The sequence below is a fragment of the Penicillium expansum genome (genome assembly GCF_000769745.1).
Source record: "Penicillium expansum strain MD-8 chromosome Unknown contig261, whole genome shotgun sequence".
NCBI classification, from domain to species: Eukaryota; Fungi; Ascomycota; class Eurotiomycetes; order Eurotiales; family Aspergillaceae; genus Penicillium; species Penicillium expansum.
The window spans coordinates 41,462-60,615 of record NW_015971315.1 but is presented as its reverse complement, the minus strand read 5'-3'; the positions used below and the strand labels follow the sequence as shown (position 1 = coordinate 60,615).

The window sequence follows — 19,154 nt, the reverse complement described above, 5'->3', positions numbered from 1 at the left end:
TCTTTTGAAGATTTGTCCCTTGTCTTGTGTTTTCATAACTCCTGTTCCTGTGCCCGAGATTGCATCATTCCAATCGAGAACCACGGCCTCGGTCTAACTTACCCAACTTGGCTGATCTTCAACCACGGCCGCTGCCTAATTTACTTACTCTTTTGGAACGTTGCCATCCTCGGCATACTCTTCGACCCGCTTTTGTCCATAGAGCGCAATTGAAACAAGCATTAGCATTATTAGCATTAGCATTCAAGCATTCAAATCCATCCACCCCCTCTCCCCTTCTCCGCCATCGATAAGGCTAACGGCCTCCCCCTCCGAAGCGCCGCCCAATCCCGAAGTCCCGACCGGTCCCACTTCCACTCCGCCAGTGCAAAAACGGGGGACACTCTCGAGTCTGTCGCTCGGGATATTGCCGGCGTCTCTTTCGCCTCCGGCTTCACTTGCCACTAAAACAAGGTCGCAGGTTGCATCCCACTTACATCGCGCGCGGGGCATCCTGAACTCTCAAGTTCTGCACAAAGATCTGCCCCGTTTATCTCAACCGCGATTTGTGGGGTCTGGCTTGGCTGTCTGAGGAACCTAGGAACCTAGCACATATTGCGCGTTCTCGATTGTGGCGCAGTATATAGCTTGCCACTGCTTTCACGGTGTTCATATTCCAGTGGATTAACTTTAGTTTTGTGATCTACCTCAACGCACATACCATATTGCCATCATGTTGCGCAAGGTGCGCGGCCGGTTTGGCGATAAGGTGAGTGTTTGGCTTGATTCGACATTGGCGTCGCGAGTACTGACTTGCGCAGTTGAACCCAGATGATGCCTTTTTGAGTTGTAAGTGTTTGGGATGGAACCTACCTCCTTGGTGATATGAAGATGGGATACTTACAAGTCGTCCTCGGGTGCTCATAGATTACGATGTGCGATGTATGGAATCAACCCCCCCGAAGCGAGTAAAAGGTTCTAGGCTCTAGGTGGCTAACGAACATGCAGTGACAAGAGAGGACATGCAGACTCTTAAGAACGACTGGCTCACAGATAATGTGGGTTTGAATGGCGAGACAATCCTTCCAGCTGAGACATGTGAGCTAATTTGTCATAGATCATCTCGTTTTGGGAGGAGTAAGTCCCCAGAGTCGGTCCGACATACCTCACAGCACCGAACATGGCACTGATCTCCGACTTGCTTGCTCTAGATATCTCGAACATGAATTTCTTTCACGATACCAATCCTCCAATATCATCCTCCTCCGCCCCAGCATGTCATTCATGATCCTCCAAACCCCCGATCCGCGCACCCTCCGTGAAGCACTCCCGGACTTCACTAAAGCCACCCATGTCTTCCTCCCGATCAACGACTGCCGCAACGTCTCACAAGCAGAAGGAGGCACACACTGGTCTCTCCTGTTGATCTCGGTCGTCGACCGCATCGCATTCCACTATGACTCGCTATTCCAAGGAAACGTCTGGGAGGCAGACACGGTGACTCGCAAATTTGGATACCTCCTAAACATGCACATTAGGTTCCTGCATCTCAACGACTCACCCCAACAAGACGGCGGCAGCGACTGCGGCGTATATGTGTGTATGAACATGCGGCATCTTCTCATGAAGCGGTTGCTGATGGCTAGCGCACATGAGAAGGTTAGTATGAGTCTCGGAGGGCGGAAGGTCGACGCTAGTGGGTCTCGCAAAGAGATGGCCAAGATCATCGAAGGCTTCCGGAAAGAAGGCGAGCGCCGACGATCGTATGTCACCCTTGGTCAACTTAGCTGCACAGTGCAGTAGGGGAAACAGGAGCAAGAAGCTAATATTGGATATTCTTAGAACAAGCGGCAGTCCTATGGGGAAGAAATCGAGGAGTCCTCCTCGTGTTGATTGATTGGTTTTTTTGGTTTATTTTTATGAGTTTACGCTTTCTTTATAGTTCCCTTGCACACTCTCAGACTCTTTTTTTTTTCTTTCAGAAGACAAAGCTTCATCAAAAACATATGGACATTACATTGACGATTGTGTACTTACTAGCGTTGCATTACTTGAATGCAGACCATGAATTGCATAACAGCCTTCAGTGTATGTTGTATTGTGTCTACCCCTGTAGGGTTGATGCCTGAATATGCCTAAATCATAGACCGCTTTGGACACTGATAACTAGTTAGTTACCATGTGCTATAAATTGAAGCTATTCCTCTATGCATGCTTTGCAAATCTCTATATTTCTGGTCAAATTGAAGCTACCCCTACGCTATAAATCATCAAACTCATTAAATCCCTAGCGTTAATTGACCGGGGTCGAAAGGGAGAGCGCGGTAGCCATCTGCTTGAAAATGCGACGCTTTTCGAGATTTAGTCGACACTCGAAGTCATAACCCAGGAGGATGTCCTCTATGAGTGGTAAATCTGATCTGTTCAAGTACACCTCTAGGCGCTTTTTGTGAGTGACAGGACAGCAGGCAGCTGCTGAACGCGTCAATTGCGATAAGCTGACTTGTTACGTCAATCTAGATTTAACGAAGAGCTCCGCCGCGCTGAACGCCATATTCAATTCGACGTGGATGCTCTTGCAAGGACGGCCTGTCATTCTGTCGATCGACACCTTAGTACCGTGGCCTCGATCACAAAGCTCGCCGAAGGGGGCTTCAACCGTGTCTTGCAAGTCACGTTCAATGACGGATATGCAGTTCTTGCAAGGCTACCGTACAATACTACTGTTCCAAAACATCATGCAGTGGCCAGTGAAGTTGCTACACTCGCACTTCTGCGTGCTCATGGGGTCACAGTCCCAAAAGTCCTTGCGTATTTATTCTCCAGATCAGACAAACGCCGTTGGAACTGAATATATTCTACTTGAAAGACTTGAAGGAACACCCTTAAGTGACTAGTGGTACTCTATGGATACCAAAACTCGGGTCAAAATAATGAGACAGATTGTTGATATAGAGAGGCGGTTTATAAATATTCACTTCCCAGCAAGTGGAAGTCTTTATCACTGCCGTGATCTCGACGACTCACAACACTTTGTCCCAGTCTCGGACGACAATGATATCATCGTTGGTCCAACCGCACAGCATGAATGGTGGTATCGAGAACGGGCCTCTAAACGTTGATCGTGGCCCATGTAAGTCTTTATTCAGGAGTGCTTGTTTTCTTTCGAGGTATTCCCTTCGAGCTAGGGAATACCTTTTCTGCATGCTTCGAAGCACCCGCTAAGCGTGAAATAGAATTCTGTGAAAGATTTGGCAAACCGCGGCTACGCGTCGAAAGATACCTACGAGAAATACACCAGTTTCAGCACCTCTCACGTATCCCGTACCAACATCTCCTTGCCGATTATTTAAAGTTAGCGTCTTACCTCGACGTCCCATCCGGACTTTTCGCCTAATAATATCCTGGTGAATACGTCTAACGACGTGGTAGGGATCATTGACTGGCAACATGCAGTCATTCTGTCCCTCTGTCTATGTGCTGGAGTCCCCGATCATTTTCAAAATTGGGCCGATCCATTGTCCGAGACATTGTCTAAGCCAGACTTCAAATTGCCAGACAACATTATCAACTCAGCTATGAAGAACAGGAAACTGTTCAAGAGACAATGCGAAGACGGATCGTCCATTTCTATTATGCTGCGTTGACCATGAAATCTATGCCGGATCATTTTGACGCCATTAGAAGCGAAAACTTCATGCTTCGAGCGAAGCTTTTTCATCACGTACAGGCTCCCTGGGAGGGAGACTCTGTCTCGTTGAAGTATGCCATTTTGCAGGTCCTCAAGAATTGGCCTATGTCTCTGGATGAAGGTGAAGGAGCACCAACGAGATCTGTTGAGTGTCCAATTCACTTTTCTGAGAAAGAGATACAGAAATGTTCGGAGGATCATCGCCAAGAACAAGAGAAACTACAGGAACTGGCGAGATGAGGGATCTAATCGGGACAGATGCTCTAGGCTGGGTTTCGGGTGGGGATGAGCTTGAAAGGTGCAGGGCTGTCATCCAGAGTATCAAGGATGGTTTGATGGAACATTCAAGCTCTGAGATGGAGAAAACTGCGGTTCTTTCTCATTTTCCTTTCGACAATCATGAAGAAAATGCGGATATATTTTGATAGTTCATAGTTCACACCTTGATAAATACGTTGGGAGGCGATTGTACAAGTTGACCAATATTGTACATACCTAACAAGACATAGGGAGTTAAGATATGTGTACAAAAACAAGTAGAAGTTCAGCATGTATTATAAAACCCCTTGATAAACGTCCAGTTCTTCTCCAGTTCATCATCTGCCATCATCTGGTTGAACTGGTAGCTCCGTATCTTATCGCCGTGCGGAGCCAAAGCCAAGCGCAACGTCAATTCCCCTCAAACGTCTCCCGAATCCACTTTCCATCTTGTCCATCATCTCCAACCTATCGAGAGCGACTCAAACTCCCAGTCGGGCTGAACCGGGTAGATGCCGCAGAACTCGATAGGCGACACCGAGCAGAGCGGTAAGCGCCAATCGATCGGCAAGAGGAAGCTTTCTGATCAAGGAGAGCCGTCGCAGCCGCGATCACAACGAACCATCTCCGAGGTCCTCTCCCAGAGGGACTCTGATCTGCAAGCCCATAAACGTCCTCGACTGTCGCCGTCTCCCTCACTTTTCTCCCCAACCCAAAAGATCCATACGATGTATCCGATTTCCGGTTCCCCGCCTAAGAATGGCGCCGCGCCGGGTCGAGGACTGTCTGGGTCAAATGGCCCTGTCAGACCCCAAGGCTTGAACGCTCATACTCGCCAAAACAACTTTTCTCCTCATACCGGCGCGAAAAAGCTCGTTGTCAAGAACCTTCGTACTGGACCGCGGCTAAACCAGGAATCGTATTTCGATAAGGTGTGGTCGCAGTTGGATGCGGCTTTAATGGCTATTTTTGATGGCAGGAAACCCGAGAGCTCACTGGAAGAGTTATACAAAGGCGGGGAGAATGTGTGCCGCCAGGAGCGGGCAGCTTTGTTGGCTAAGAAGCTTCAGGATCGGTGCAGGGAGTTTGTCAGTGGGAAAATGCGCATGAATCTCGTTACCAGAGCTGGAGGTAGCACTGATGTTGATACATTGCGGGCAGTGATTGAGGCTTGGTCGGCCTGGCACTCGAAGCTAGTATGTGGCAAGGAAATATCGCGAATGGAGTTCACAGCTAACTGTTCCTCTTTCCCCAGGTTACTGTTCGCTGGATCTTCTATTATCTCGACCAGTCATTCCTCCTGCATTCCAAAGAACAACCGGTGATCCGCGAAATGGGATTGATTCAATTCCAGTCATACATTTTCTCCGACACCAGCCTGAAACCAAAGATTCTGAAGGGAGCATATGATTTGATCGAGGCGGATCGAGGCGGATTAACAAAGGAATTATCAGATCCATCCCTGCTTAGAGAGGCCATGGAGCTTTTCCATAGCCTCGACGTTTATGGGAGCGACTTTGAGCCTTTATTCATGACCAAGTCCGAGGAGTTTGTGAAGGAGTGGTCTCAACAACAAGCAGCAGGATCCTTGGCTGCATACGTTGAGAATGCTTACCAGTTGATCGAACGTGAAGTAGAACGGTGCGGGCTGTTCTCTTTCAATCGAAGCACGAAGCTCAAACTGTCCGAGCTTCTGGATGAGACTCTAGTTACACAGCAAACGGACGTATTGACCAGCGAAAAAGAAGTGCTTGGTTTGATGCGAGCCGACAATAAGACCGCCTTGAAACGACTATACGGTTTGCTTAACCGACGAGATTTGAGCCTCCAATTGAAGCCTGCATTTAGGAAGTACATTATCGAGGAGGGCGAGGGTATCGTGTTTGATCAAGAAAGGGAGGCTGACATGGTCATTCACCTGCTTCAATTTAAGCAAAAGGTTCATGATATATGGGTCAACGCTTTCGAATCGAATGAGGAATTGGGCCACACGGTTCGCGAAGCCTTTGGTGCCTTTATGAACCGTGGAAAGAAGATGGACTCTACAGGTGGCACCGACAACCCGAAGTCAGGTGAAATGATCGCCAAATACGTGGATAGGCTGCTTAAGGGGGGCTATAAACTGCCACCCGGCCGTAATCCAGAGGAACTAAGCCTGATGTCCGACGATGCAGAGCTTGACCGACAGCTTGATCAAGTTCTCGACCTCTTCCGGTTCGTACATGGAAAGGCTGTCTTTGAAGCCTTTTACAAGAACGACCTTGCCCGGCGTCTCTTGATGAAACGAAGCGCAAGCAACGATGCGGAAAAGAGCATGTTAGCTCGTTTGAAGAACGGTTTGTCGCATCGAAGGTCCTACTTTTATGCGCTTCGACTAATGTTTGACCAGAATGCGGGTCAAATTTCACTCACAACCTCGAGTCCATGTTCAACGATATGGACACTGCTAACGATGAAATGACGGCCTTCAAACGGTCGCTGCAGGAGGAGCGGAAGGGCCGGTTCGAATTCGAAGTGAACGTGCTTTCTGCCGCCTCCTGGCCAACATATCCCGATGTCCCCGTACGGATTCCCTCGAAGATCGCACGCTCAATTAGCAAATTTGAGACGTTCTACCACAACAAACACACAGGGCGCAAGCTCACCTGGAAGCATCAACTAGCGCACTGCCAGCTGACCGCAAACTTCCCCCTCGGCAAGAAGAACCTAGTAGTCAGCTCATTCCAGGCGATTGTACTGCTGCTATTTAACGATATTCCCGATGGCGAGAGCATGCAGTACGCCCAGATCCAAGAAGCGACCGGATTGTGTAAGTGGATCCCTCTACTACACTCCAAAGAGTCGAACAATTCCCTAATATAACATACAGCGGACCCGGAATTACAGCGAACGCTCCAGTCTCTCGCATGTGCCAAGTACCGAGTCTTATCCAAGACCCCCAAGGGCAAGGAGGTGAACTCCACCGACCAATTCTCGTACAACACGAGTTTCAGCGACAAGCAAATGCGCATCAAGATCAACCAGATCCAATTGAAGGAGACCAAAGAGGAGACCAAGACGACGCACGAGCGGGTTGCGGCCGATCGCCATTTCGAGACGCAGGCTGCTATCGTGCGCATTATGAAGAGCCGCAAAGCACTCAGTCACGCCGAGCTGATCGCGGAGGTTATCAATGCTACTAAGAGTCGGGGTGTTCTTCAGCCTACTGAGATTAAGGGAGAGATTGAGAAGTATGTATCCTCATTACTACCCCGTTCGTTGTCCCTGGTTATCGTGTCTAACATTGTTTGCTTCTCCTCTAGGTTGATCGAGAAGGAATACATCGAACGCAAAGAAGGCACCAATCAATACAGCTACGTGTCATGAGGCATAATTTTTACGTGTTGAGAGATGAGAGTAGGTACTTTATTTACTGAATGCACAGATTCGTATTTGGTTTATGTTTGATTTTTACTATGATAGTATAATGGGATGCTGGATATTTCAACAGAATAACCGATTCCTAAGGTAACTCCCGGCAATTGATTCTTAGAGACACAACGGAGTACCTCCGGTCCTACCAAGCCACTTAAAGTACTTGACCTCGGCCAGTGCCGATGGTCTTCAAAGCAGCCGAAGTCAAGGCCACTAAAATACGGGAAGAGCTCGTATAGAGGGGTAGACCAAAGAGGAAATCCGTACCACTGGTATACATACTATGGGCCAGCTCTACAGTACTGATGATATTGGATATTGAATATGATGGAATAACATGGGATATTAGGATAATATCGGATAATCGTTGTAAAGTACGGAGTAACAGCCAATGCATCTGATATCCACAGTTATAACCCCATCGAACCCCATTGGAGCATAAACCCCATGAGATCAACGATATTCAAAAGAACACCCCATGACCTAGAACTATACATATATTGACTCCACAACACCCCTGGATCTGACAGCAGATCCGAGTCCGGATGCCCCTTTTGTTTGTCGTAGATCCTTGTTTTTCAAGGTCTCATGATGTCTCCACTTAGGACTTGCGGTATCCCAGTATTTGCCATAGTGGCAATTGGCATGGGCATTGGCCTTGAGATACTATATTGTATTACGACGAAGGACATCATAATGAAAGCCGAGACTATAATCAATAAGCGGTGATAGCCAGGAATACATCAATGTCTATAATGTCCCCGGGTATATAGCAAGTAAGAGGTGGTAGGTGCACCAGGAATACCGGCATACCTACCCAGTTGAGGTTCGAACAAAAGTCCACTCGGGCGAGAGTAGACTAGAGTACATTATACAGCTCTGGATGCATCGAATTGTATATTCTAAGAATGTTCTCTGGCGGTGAAACCGCCCATTCGGACGATAGAAGACGCCTTTCTGGAATGCGGTGCCTGGCGGGATATCCCTAGAGGGTAAGCCGAACCGCAGATCCAGGCCTTCGATGTTCATGTGAGCTGCAAAAAAAAAGGGAAAAAGAAAAGAATACTCACTCCATTGTACGATGTACACGGTGTACGTACTCTGGTTCCTTAAAGAGGGAGAGGATGCCCTCTACAGTTGAACACGTACCTTGTACTCCCACACTTCTCGACTATCCGTCCAACGTAAGTTCCAACAATATACTTGGCTATATACAAGAACACTAACATCATCCCAGAGACTAAACCCACTTTTTCCCCGCCTTCAAACACTCTCAAATCCAATCCGAGAGCTTCTCGCTGGTGTCGACTAGCTTTGACACTCTTGGAATCTTGGGAGCCTCCATATACCCTATTGGCGACGGCGAACAGTCCCCTTTACTTGAATTAATTAGAGAAACATTTAAAGTCCCCCGAGATCCCGATCAAAAACCAGTGATCTCTTCTTTTTTGGAATCCAAAGTCCAATACATCTACTAGTCGAAACTGTCCACTTTTGATCAACAATGCAGAGTACGCTCCACACCCTCTGATCTCCCCAGATCTTCCCCACAAATCTGACCCTTTTCCAGCCAAACATTTCTTCACCGATCCAAACCACCTGGTCCTTACAGCGCTTAACTCGCTTACACTCACAAACCCATCTCTGGCCCTGGACCGACAGAATAAGATCATTTTCCGCCGTCCAGATGCGCCCCGCAGAGCAAACAAAGTCTCAATCGTGACCGGCGGCGGTTCCGGCCACGAACCCGCATTTGCAGGCTTCGTCGGTCACGGACTCTGCGATGCCTCCGTCGCCGGTACAATCTTTGCCTCGCCGTCAGCCGAGCAGATCCGCAGAGCGGTGATCGATCGCGTCCCTACTGAAAACGGCGTGCTGATCCTTCCCATGAACTATACCGGTGATGTACTGAACTTCGGTATGGCCACAGAGAAATCCCGCGTTGCTGGCATCAAGACGGAATTCTTTGCTATCAATGATGATGTTGGTGTTGGCCGTGAGAAGGGAGGGAAGGTTGGTCGTCGCGGTATCGGTGGTGGTGTATTGATTCTGAAGATGGTGGGTGCTCTGGCTGAAGCTGGGTGAGTTGATACATATCGCATGTTCTACATGCTATACTATACTTCCTGACAGGAATTGAAAAAATTAATACTAACATCCCGTCCCACAGTGGCTCCCTGGACGACGTCTACGCTCTAGCCCAGCTAGCAAATGCAAACCTAGTCTCACTAGGATCATCGCTGGAGCACGTCCATGTGCCAGGCCGCGGTGTACCCGAAGACACGATCCCTCACGGCGAGGTCGAAGTCGGAATGGGAATCCACAACGAGCCCGGCTCGCACCGCGTGAAATTTGACCTCGTCGAGCTGGTCGAGGGCATGTTGCTCCAGCTACTCGATCACAACGATCCGGACCGCTGCTATGTAACCCGCAAGCCGGAGGACCAGTTCGTGCTGCTAATCAACAATCTTGGTGGCGTCAGCCCGCTCGAGTTGGCTGGTATCACAGATGAAGTCTACCGCCAACTGAAGCGCGACTACCAGGTCAACATGGTCCGCGTGATCCAGGGCACTTTCTTGACCAGTCTGAATGGCCTCGGTTTTAGTATCTCGCTGATGAAGCTGGTCGACCCAGGGCTGGGAGTGAAAATTACTATGCTTGAGCTTCTTGATGCACCCGCTGAGGCGGTTGGATGGTCTGCTCCGATTAATACCTCTACCTGGGAAAATAACCTAAACGCGGATCCTGTTGATTTGAAGACATCTAATCTGGCCGAAGATATTCATAGCAACCTACGGCGTAAGTTTCCATCGCACCCGTCTTCTCTTCAAAAAGCCAAATACTAACCCAACCCTAGTCGACCCAGCCGTCCTCCAAAAAGCCCTCAACTCCGGCCTCCAGCGCGTAATCAAAGCTGAAGCTGAAGTAACCCGCTACGACACAATCGTCGGCGACGGAGACTGCGGCATCGGCCTAAAGCGCGGCGCTGAAGCAATCCAATCCCTCCTAGTTAACGCCTCCCCACCGTTGACAAACGACGTCGTCAGCACAATCGCCCGAATTGTGACAGTTGTCGAGAACGTAATGGATGGGACCTCGGGCGCGATCTATGCGATTTTCCTAAACGCCCTAGCACACGGGTTACTGGCCCAGAACACATCATCGCCGACGACGATCACGACAGAGACGTGGGCGAAGGCGTTGAGGTCTTCGCTCACCGCACTGGGGAAATATACGCCTGCTAAACCTGGTGATCGCACGCTTATTGATGCGCTTTCGCCGTTTGTGGATTCTTTGCTTGAGACTGGAGATGTGAAGGTTGCCGCGGCGGCGGCGCAGCAGGGGACGGAGTCTACGAAGGCTATGAAGGCGAGTCTGGGGAGGAGTGTTTATGTCGGTGGGGAGGAGGAGTGGATTGGGAAGATTCCTGATCCTGGGGCTTTTGGGTTGTCGGAGTTTTTGACGGGGCTTGCGGAGGGTGTTTAGTGGTTTTGGGAGTAATTGTATACATAGCGACATACCTGCCCTCCCTCTCTTTTCTTGTTCATGGTTGTGTCTTGTGTCTTGATATGGTCATTTGATGATAATGATATTCTTATTTGGTTGATACATTGAATGCTTGTAGTCCTGTCTCTTGCACAAAGTATGCTTTTTTTTTACTGCCCTCACATATATCTAAAAGGACATTTAAAAGATCAGCTAAAAGACGTTACAAGGCCGTATAAACGATCGACTATTGTTGTGCTTAGTAGATGGGAAGAGTAAACTACAATAATCTATCTATCTCTTAGGGCTTGGGCCTAGTAGATGAAATAACCTGTGTGCATGCAGTGCCCAGTAAGTGTAAGTGTCATACGGAGTAGAATAATCTACAATAATCAACTTCTCTGGGGCTGGGGTTACATGAACCCTAACCTACGAGAGTGAGACATCTCTGACAAGCTCGGGGAATACGGAACTCACTATCTATGAAGGTGACCTACGAGCTTACGAATATCTACTGATGTCGGATGAAATCTTTCTATAACATTCATTGCTAACCAGCTCTGCCCAGGTTGACGCCGCCCGAGGATTCCCTCTACAAAAAAAACAACGGGTCTAGCAGCCCGCGCAAAGAACTGAACGCCAACAGGTTTTTTTTAGTCCACCCCCAGTTTGGAAGATCGAAAAACAAGACAAGATCATCCAGAAAAGCCTTGCGAATGCAACGGTTACTTTAGAGCGAGTAACCATGCCAATCAAAGACAGTTGTAGCATCGGTCACTTGTGTTCTGGCGGGGACCAGAAGCAAGGGAGGAAAAGCGGGATGTGAGGGGAAAAGGAAAGAAAAAAGGGTATCGAGATCGATTACATGATAACTCGCCCATGGAAAATAGTCATAGGTTCGAGATGCTGTGCAAATAGCAGGATATCGACCACTCCGTAAATTGAAGATATCAAGATCATGTCAACGTGAGGATCGAAGTGTGCGAGAAGAAAGGGTGGCGAGATGCTCAGCTGAGCAGTACGAGGATGACAGAGTCACCGCGAAGGAACCTAAAGATAAGAGTAAGGTTAGAGACTGTTTCAAAGATAAGGAAAGAGGGACGAAGATCCATCCGCGGTCTGGTACACGTACATCTTGCTGATGAAACGGTCCTTGTTCACGCCCTTGCCCTTGGCACCCTTGGGCTTCTCGGTCCACATCTCCTTGACATTCTCGAGAACCATGTTGCAGTGTCGGTCAAAAGCCTTGACACGGGCCAACAGCTTGCGGTTGTTTCGGCAAGAGATCAGGACCTGGGTGTGTGTGCGGGTGGCGGTCTGAAGGAGAGACAGGGGACCGGCGGTGAGCTCGTGCTCCTCGACGAGAGCGACCTCATATTCTCTGTTGATATGTAAGATGCAAGATTAGTTTTTTTTTTCCTGCGGTATGTACTTTGCGCAGCTTGCATAGGAATGTGAAGATGTCGGTCGCAAAGTTTCCGAGATGCGGGTTTCGTAGGAAAACCCCGCAAGCCTGAGAACCAGGCAGAAATTCCCGAGATCAAGGGACACTTGATTACTCAGAATGAGGAAGATCGCATGGGAGGGGAGGGGGTCAATTCAATGTGACGGTTGGACATACGTGAGCTCGCTCTTCGGCTTGTTGAGAAGGTCCCTGTTCGGATTGTTAGCTGATTGGTCCTGAATAGAGCTATGAGTCATTGATAAAGTAACCTACTGGATCTGGGGTTCGGGAGCGGTCGACATGGTGGGTATAAGAAGGTCGTTGAAGTCAAGAGATGCCGTTGATGTAGCAGTGTGACAGTTGAAGTTGGCGGAGAGCTCAAGTCACGTGAGAAATTCTCTCAAACACCTGAAGAAAAGATCAATACCTTAAAATTCAGGCATCAACTCCCAGCCATTTCCCGAGGTCGCGATTGGTTGCAGTCACGTCGCGTCACGCTTGTTTGGAGATCTTTCGAGATAGCTTTGACCCGCGCATGCAAGGCTTCTTAACTTCATCCCTTCCTCACTCTTCTCTCTTCCACTTTTGTCTGCTCATGCAGAGCTAGTGGAGAGACTATTACTGCTCTGATCTGTTTAATTGGTAGGAATTGGTTTTTTCTTTTTCTGGTGTCTATTCTTTCCCTCTGCGAGGACATGCAAATCAATTGCTAACATTCCAGGCCTGCAGAAAAAAGACCCCTCCACTACCTACTCCTGCATAACCTGTCCATTCTCCCGGTCGACCAGATCCTAGAGATGCACTGCTGATCGGCTGGGGCGCTAATACCTTCTGGTTCATTCCTGGTCCTGAGTGAAACGGCTTTCTTTAATCGATAATTTCGCTCCGCTCTTTTCCCCCTCTTTCTAGCTGTCAACATTTTTCGGCCCTCGACTTTCATATCTTCCTCCACACTTGAATACACTTCGCCCTCTATCCTTCGATTCAACCCCATAACTTGACCCGCCGTCTTGCATGGTGGGAAAACGAAATTTGATGAGATGGAATCTCAGGACGGTATCGATGTCCGCCCTATGAGGCGTATGTTTTCCACTGCCGTTCTAGTGAGGCCAATTGAGTGGCAACTAAACATGGTTATCCTACAGTGAAAGTTCTCTATACATTTGACAACGAAAATAAGACCAATTGCCTTGCTCGGTGGCCCCACGTACTCGACATCCAAACGGCCTTTCTAGACGAGAATACTCCGGTTGGAGTAATAGAGTTGAAAACATGCATCCAGGCAATTGTCTCTGCTAGGTTTGATATCCTTATTCCCGGATGATCAAAATGGTATACTTACACAGTTCCTTGTTCAGTCCAGAGCTTGTGGGTCAATTAGGGAAGGATTATACCGTCTATGCCTACGACTATTCCGAATTCGAAACCCCCCTTGTCGGGCAAGGCATGCTTTCTGGGGTGCTGGCCACCTTCTCATCGACACCCGAGACACCCAGTAACCAGTCGAAGACCATGATTACTGGGCGAGTCTGCAAGAGCCCTCTCAGTGGTCTCTTCTCTAAAGGTGCCCAAGAGACGTTGGAGGTCAAACTACGGTTGGTGCCTGTCCCAACCGTCACTCAGAGTGAGTACTTCGCCAGCATGCAGAAGCATCAGAAGTTGACCAATGGCAATTCAGACGACTTTGACACCCAATCATGGACAAATTTTGTTCGTCAAAACCCTGCTCTGCTAGAATCATCGAGAAGCCAGAGCCACAACGACAACGTCGGTTCCCCGATACATCAATCCGGGATTGAGAGATTCCACCAGCTCCTGAGCGAAGGCTCAACGCCAAGAGAGTTTCCTACATTCCACAACAATGGATCGGTCCGCTCGGTATCGCCTTCACACTCATACGCTGGCAGTCGAGTGTCAACACCTGGTGGATGTCGAACACCAGCCCATCATCAATCTTACACTAAACAAAGCATCCCCCATAGTGATATGATTCGCCCGTCCTCAAGTGCTTCTATGCGGGACTGCGACAACCAGACCCAACTCTCACACGTCTCACAGAACAACCTTCGAAGAGGGTCCATTCAGTCAGGATACGGCAGTGGTGATGAAGAATCAACGGAGGCCCCAGCCCGGAAGAGGGCCAAGTTGTATCAAGCAAACTGGCCTGGAAAGTCAGGTATGAACATCGAAAGACAACCAAGTTCGCTTCGAGTTGCAGCCAGTACGGCGGCCTCTGTACGGATCCACCGCCCAACCCCCGTGAATCCTGCTCTCGCGGTCGAGCATTCTCACGAAGAGCCTGTTCGTCCACCTACCCCCATATCTCGACCGTCTGACTTCACCCGTCGAAGCCGACCCACGGGCAGCTTGTTGCGGGAGTCGTCGAGCATGAGCATTGCCTCGTGTCCTGCTTCGTACAATTCTCCATACTGTATGAGCGATGACGTCCCCGCTACAGACGTTGGCGGTCCCTCTCCTGAAGATACTCGCTACCAAGGTCTCTTTGAGCCGTCTTTCAACATGCCGTCATCACCCCCAGTTTTCGATAGCCGGTTACCAAATCGATCAAGCCCTGTTTTGCCCACCATGTCTCTGGACCACGACTCCGGCTTTATGAGTGCAGGACCGGATGAAATCATGGACGATGACACCGTTATTCCCCTAGATGACCCTAGAATGGAATTGTCTCGTGGGATAACTCGAGACAAGTGCTCTGTTCGCGCTACCGTGCAGGCACACTCTCCAGGCAGCATTGTCAGTGCTGCCCAGGGAACCAACAATGATCCTCTGCCGGTCGATGATAATCCAACGGAGCAGCTTGTAAAGCAGGCGCCGCGTCCGATATCTCGTGCTCCCCCTTCTCACTCCACTCAGTCCCGTCCTACATCCCGTCCGCCCACAGCTACCACATCGAGACCTTCTTCGAGCTCTGGCGCACAACGTTTGGCGCCAAAGCCCCTCGCGCCAGCGCCCCAAATCTTCCACAATGAAGTTCCCCAAATGTTCCGCGCAATCCCCGCTAGCGATCCCATTATTCCTCGTGCTATTGGGCCTGTGGATGTCACTTTCATGCCGTGTGAGACAGCTAGTTCCAATTCCAAGCAGTCGAAACAACCTTCAAAGCCAAAGTCAATGCCGAAGCAAGGGTCCAAGGCGGTGCCAAAGAACATAAAGGCACGCTTGGACAATGCTATTCTGAACGGGCTAATTCCACCGTATTGTGAGAATTGTGGCTCCATCGAAACCGCCAGCTGGCGGCGAGCGTGGGTGAAAACGGTAAAGGGCGGCGAGACCCTTGCAGAAGAGATGATGAAGTCCTCTCCTATGCTCTATTGGGAGGCCGTGGACCGAAACGACAAGGGTGAAGTCCAAGGGTTTAAGATTTACAAAAAGGCTCTCGAGCAGGACGATAATGATTGGGATCAAATGACCTTCTGCAATCCTTGTGGGTTGTGGCTCCACAAATTCAAACAAATGCGCCCGGAAGACAAATGGACCAAGCCAGGAGCAGCGAAGCCGGCCAACAAAAAGAACAACAAAAAGCGTCCTTCGAGGAACAGAGACGGCCAGGTCAAGTCCTGCCCTGCTGCCAGAACTCGAAGCAAGGCCGCGCCGAAGAAAGCTTCAGCTTCCTCTCCAGCACCCACTGAAGCGTCTTCCGTCCATCCTGATGGGGAGACCCCCCAAATGGACAATGACGATGACGATGATCAGGACGGTGAAGGGGATTATTCTCCCAATGAGTCTCCTCGGGCCACCAGTACCGAGCCGGAAGCGACGTTCGATACCCCAGGACGCCGTTGGTCCAAGGAAGACGCCAGAGAGGTCTTGGCGCGGGCCACTAAGTCTAGCCCAGGGAGCCGTGCACATGCCCGCTCTGCTCCAATGACAGATCCAAACAGTCTCACACCTAAGCCTTTGAGGAGGTCACTTTTCCAGAATCCCCAGGTTGATGGGCCTTTAAAGGAGCTTGATTCTTCTATGGTGAACAGCTGCTCTCCACGTCGCAGCCCTCGCATTGCCTCTACAAAGGATGAAAAGCTCGGACAGCAGAAGGAAAATCTTGTACCCACCCCAGGTAATGACCTCGATGATCTGTTCGAAAGTCCCTCCATTGGATTTGATTCAGCAAGCCCTACGCCTCGTCGACGGAACCCGCGGATCAACGCGATTGACAAGCGTTTGTCTTTCCCCGCAAACTCCCCAAGCCTCAACAAACGCAAGGATCTAGGCTCGGTTATGTCTCCCGCTAGATTGTCCGCAGAGCGCCTACAGCGTATCCAATCGATTCACGGAAGTCCTCAGTCATCCCCACGGCAGCAGAAGTCTCCGGCTACTTTGGCACCACAGCCTGCGAATGACAGCATGCCGCAATCCTTCGAGAGCCTTGATGGCATGATGCTCGACATCTTCGATGACGCCGACAAGGCTGATGCTTTCTTCGAAATGGAGAACAGCAAATTTGCCGGTGAAAATTGGGCCGAGTGGCTTCCAGCGGACTACGTTTCTCCTGCTGTATCTTGTGAAACTCCTGCCAATGAACTTCTCAACGCTCTCTTCTCAGACAACCCCAATGAGAAAGACAACTTCAACCCCGATCTCCTCCCCTTCAACTTCAATGACGTTGGCATTCCCGACTCCGGGTTCTTCAGCTCGGATGCTCTCACCACCGATGTACCCAAGAGCCAGCCCGCTGGTGAAGAACCCGAAGGCCAATAGGCCATCTCCCTTGTCTAAATCCGGGAGCGACTCCATGCACGTCTTTCCGACATAGCAACTCCATCATCTTTGCTTTTTTATTTTTTATTTTGCTGTTTTTTTAGCGACGGCGTTCGGTTTATGGGTTGATCTCGTTGCATACAGCCAACGGATCCTGACTTACACCTTGAGATTTACGGCCTTTTCTTATTTGTTCAAACTGATGACCTGGAATACCTTGAAACAGGACTCCGATACTGTCTTTGCTGTACCCTTTGGTGGTTCATTCCCCTGAAGTGGAAGCGGTGATCTTTGTTAGGGGCCTTTCCTATGTAGCTTTTATGATAGCACGAAATACTAAATCAAATCAAAAAATCACAATAACCATATTCTGGCTTGTAGTCTCGGTCAATGAGTATCAAACCAAGTTACGTGTAGTTGTGTCTCGTGACCCTGATAGGTAAAAAGGCAAGAGCAAACGACCATCCATTTTGGGAAGGTACGCGGGATGTGACAATATAAAAGGACCCCTCCCACCTTTCTTTCTCTTCTCTTCTTCTTCCTTTCTTTCTCTCAGCCCTCTCGACCACCATCTCTCCGTAGCCCCCATGAGACAGCGTTGGGGGAGGGTCCCATGGGTGTCCCATGCATGAAGACATCAACATGACCAAGTTGTTGAGGCCCATGCAGTTCGGCACCCAAATCAAACCGGGCTTTCTCGTGCGAGTTCTTTGACGAGTGACTGAGCTTTTGGGGTTCCATAGTCACTTGGCGAGTCTCACGGAATACATTGGGGGGGTTTAATTACATCCTCCTTCATTGTAGAGCTAGTCACTTAAATGATCATGGATATTCTCTGTAGAGCTAGTCACCCAAGCATATTGATTCCACCTTTAGTACTTGATAATTCCAGCTCAATGTAAAATCTTGATTGGGGAAGCTTTGATCATAACCTCATATGTAAAACGCAAAAACCGGGGAATCACAAAGGGAGAATCATAGTGACAGAATCGTCATCCCAGGCCCGTTAAAACAGATTTGCTCCATAGGCTGTAGTCGAGGGCCCTGATAATGTCACATCGACCAGGCTAACCTGTCCGCTTGATTCCAGGCATATCAGACCCGGGACGGGACACCCTTCAGAAAAACGGCCATATATTCTATTCAAATCCCTCAACTCATGACCCATCACTCGTAGAAGATAGTCTTGAATTTATGTGTCGCATTGACAACATTCTCATAGATCTTATAATCTATAACCACAAACATAAAGTAAGTCTCTGGTCCAATTTATCTCAGGCAAAGCATTCAACACATACCGCAATCAGCTGGGTCACCCCACTCCGTCGATCCCAATACACGGATTCCGTATCCCTATAATCCCCAAAGCATTAGCTATCCACTATACTCTCAATATCCATGAAAGCCCAGATCCTCGATATCAAGGACATGTCCTTCCAACCAATGGTGAACATACCTGTCCACCCTCTAGATCAGCCACTTTCCCCACAATCTCAACCAGCTTGCCGACTTGCAAGCGCGCATCAGACTTCAAGATCAGAGTGATATCGCCATTGTTGCCGCAGGTGAGTGTGCCGGTGCCCCCGTGGAGCGCGGTGACGGTGCCGAGTACGCGGACGGTGTTTGAGCTAGAGCTGGAGGGGTGGAAGGCGTGGAGGTGGGAGGGGAGGATGCGGGGGGTCTGGAGGGACATTGTTGAATATTGGCAGATCCTCGACTAGGTTTCAGAGTTCGGGACTTTAATATGTTGAGCGTGTTGGATTTTGGTTGTCTGCGTTTGATGCTGGAAAACGGCGGGGAATAAGGAAGGTTGATCGACGCGAGTCGCGGAAACGCGTGGTCACGTGGTGATTAAATTGTATGAATTAGCTAAGTGGAGTTTTGAAGCTGGGTATCTGGCAATACGATGTGAATACGGCATTAATTTAGAACTCGGTTCTAGGCTGCACCGAGATAAAGATTAACGACATACAATAAATCAACCTCTTGAGTTGACGCAGTCAATTACCACTTCTGCCCTTCTGCAGCTTTTCTATATCATCACGTGACGTATCAATCTCCAAAAAAGCTTCAGCCCGATACGTCAATTCAACGAGTCCACACCACACCATACCACAGAGCAGACCTGGCGCAATTTTCTGGCTCTGAATTGCAAGCTGGGCA

At 49.3% G+C, this 19,154-nt stretch overlaps 7 protein-coding genes across 7 annotated transcripts; 5 read left to right on the top strand and 2 right to left on the bottom strand.

The window, feature by feature from the left end:
* Positions 1-712: 712 nt before the first annotated feature.
* On the top strand, positions 713-1,782 carry PEX2_075870 (Ulp1 protease family protein; the record flags this gene model as incomplete). Its single annotated transcript, XM_016744857.1, has 5 exons — positions 713-748; positions 801-828; positions 988-1,037; positions 1,097-1,116; positions 1,191-1,782. The coding sequence occupies 5 exons, from the start codon at positions 713-715 to the stop codon at positions 1,780-1,782; spliced, it is 726 nt and encodes a 241-aa protein (XP_016598340.1).
* A 2,073-nt stretch (positions 1,783-3,855) lies between these two features.
* PEX2_075860 (uncharacterized protein) lies at positions 3,856-4,095 on the top strand (the record flags this gene model as incomplete). The annotated part of the gene is made up of 1 exon (XM_016744856.1): positions 3,856-4,095. One exon carries the CDS (start codon positions 3,856-3,858, stop codon positions 4,093-4,095), a length of 240 nt encoding a protein of 79 aa, XP_016598339.1.
* A 345-nt stretch (positions 4,096-4,440) lies between these two features.
* PEX2_075850 (cullin family protein) lies at positions 4,441-7,294 on the top strand (the record flags this gene model as incomplete). Its single annotated transcript, XM_016744855.1, has 5 exons — positions 4,441-5,124; positions 5,184-6,264; positions 6,318-6,737; positions 6,798-7,158; positions 7,231-7,294. The coding sequence occupies 5 exons, from the start codon at positions 4,441-4,443 to the stop codon at positions 7,292-7,294; spliced, it is 2,610 nt and encodes an 869-aa protein (XP_016598338.1).
* A 1,552-nt stretch (positions 7,295-8,846) lies between these two features.
* Positions 8,847-10,828, top strand: PEX2_075840 (uncharacterized protein; the record flags this gene model as incomplete). The annotated part of the gene is made up of 4 exons (XM_016744854.1): positions 8,847-8,853; positions 8,913-9,423; positions 9,513-10,141; positions 10,200-10,828. The coding sequence occupies 4 exons, from the start codon at positions 8,847-8,849 to the stop codon at positions 10,826-10,828; spliced, it is 1,776 nt and encodes a 591-aa protein (XP_016598337.1).
* Positions 10,829-11,835: 1,007 nt separating this feature from the next.
* On the bottom strand, positions 11,836-12,574 carry PEX2_075830 (mRNA splicing protein SMD2; the record flags this gene model as incomplete). The annotated part of the gene is made up of 4 exons (XM_016744853.1): positions 11,836-11,878; positions 11,961-12,209; positions 12,450-12,482; positions 12,546-12,574. 4 exons carry the CDS (start codon positions 12,572-12,574, stop codon positions 11,836-11,838), a joined length of 354 nt encoding a protein of 117 aa, XP_016598336.1.
* A 1,027-nt stretch (positions 12,575-13,601) lies between these two features.
* On the top strand, positions 13,602-16,991 carry PEX2_075820 (putative GATA transcription factor (Ams2); the record flags this gene model as incomplete). The annotated part of the gene is made up of 1 exon (XM_016744852.1): positions 13,602-16,991. The coding sequence occupies one exon, from the start codon at positions 13,602-13,604 to the stop codon at positions 16,989-16,991; it is 3,390 nt and encodes a 1,129-aa protein (XP_016598335.1).
* Positions 16,992-18,158: 1,167 nt separating this feature from the next.
* PEX2_075810 (putative ssDNA binding protein Ssb3) lies at positions 18,159-18,684 on the bottom strand (the record flags this gene model as incomplete). Its single annotated transcript, XM_016744851.1, has 3 exons — positions 18,159-18,223; positions 18,290-18,344; positions 18,448-18,684. The coding sequence occupies 3 exons, from the start codon at positions 18,682-18,684 to the stop codon at positions 18,159-18,161; spliced, it is 357 nt and encodes a 118-aa protein (XP_016598334.1).
* Positions 18,685-19,154: the final 470 nt, after the last annotated feature.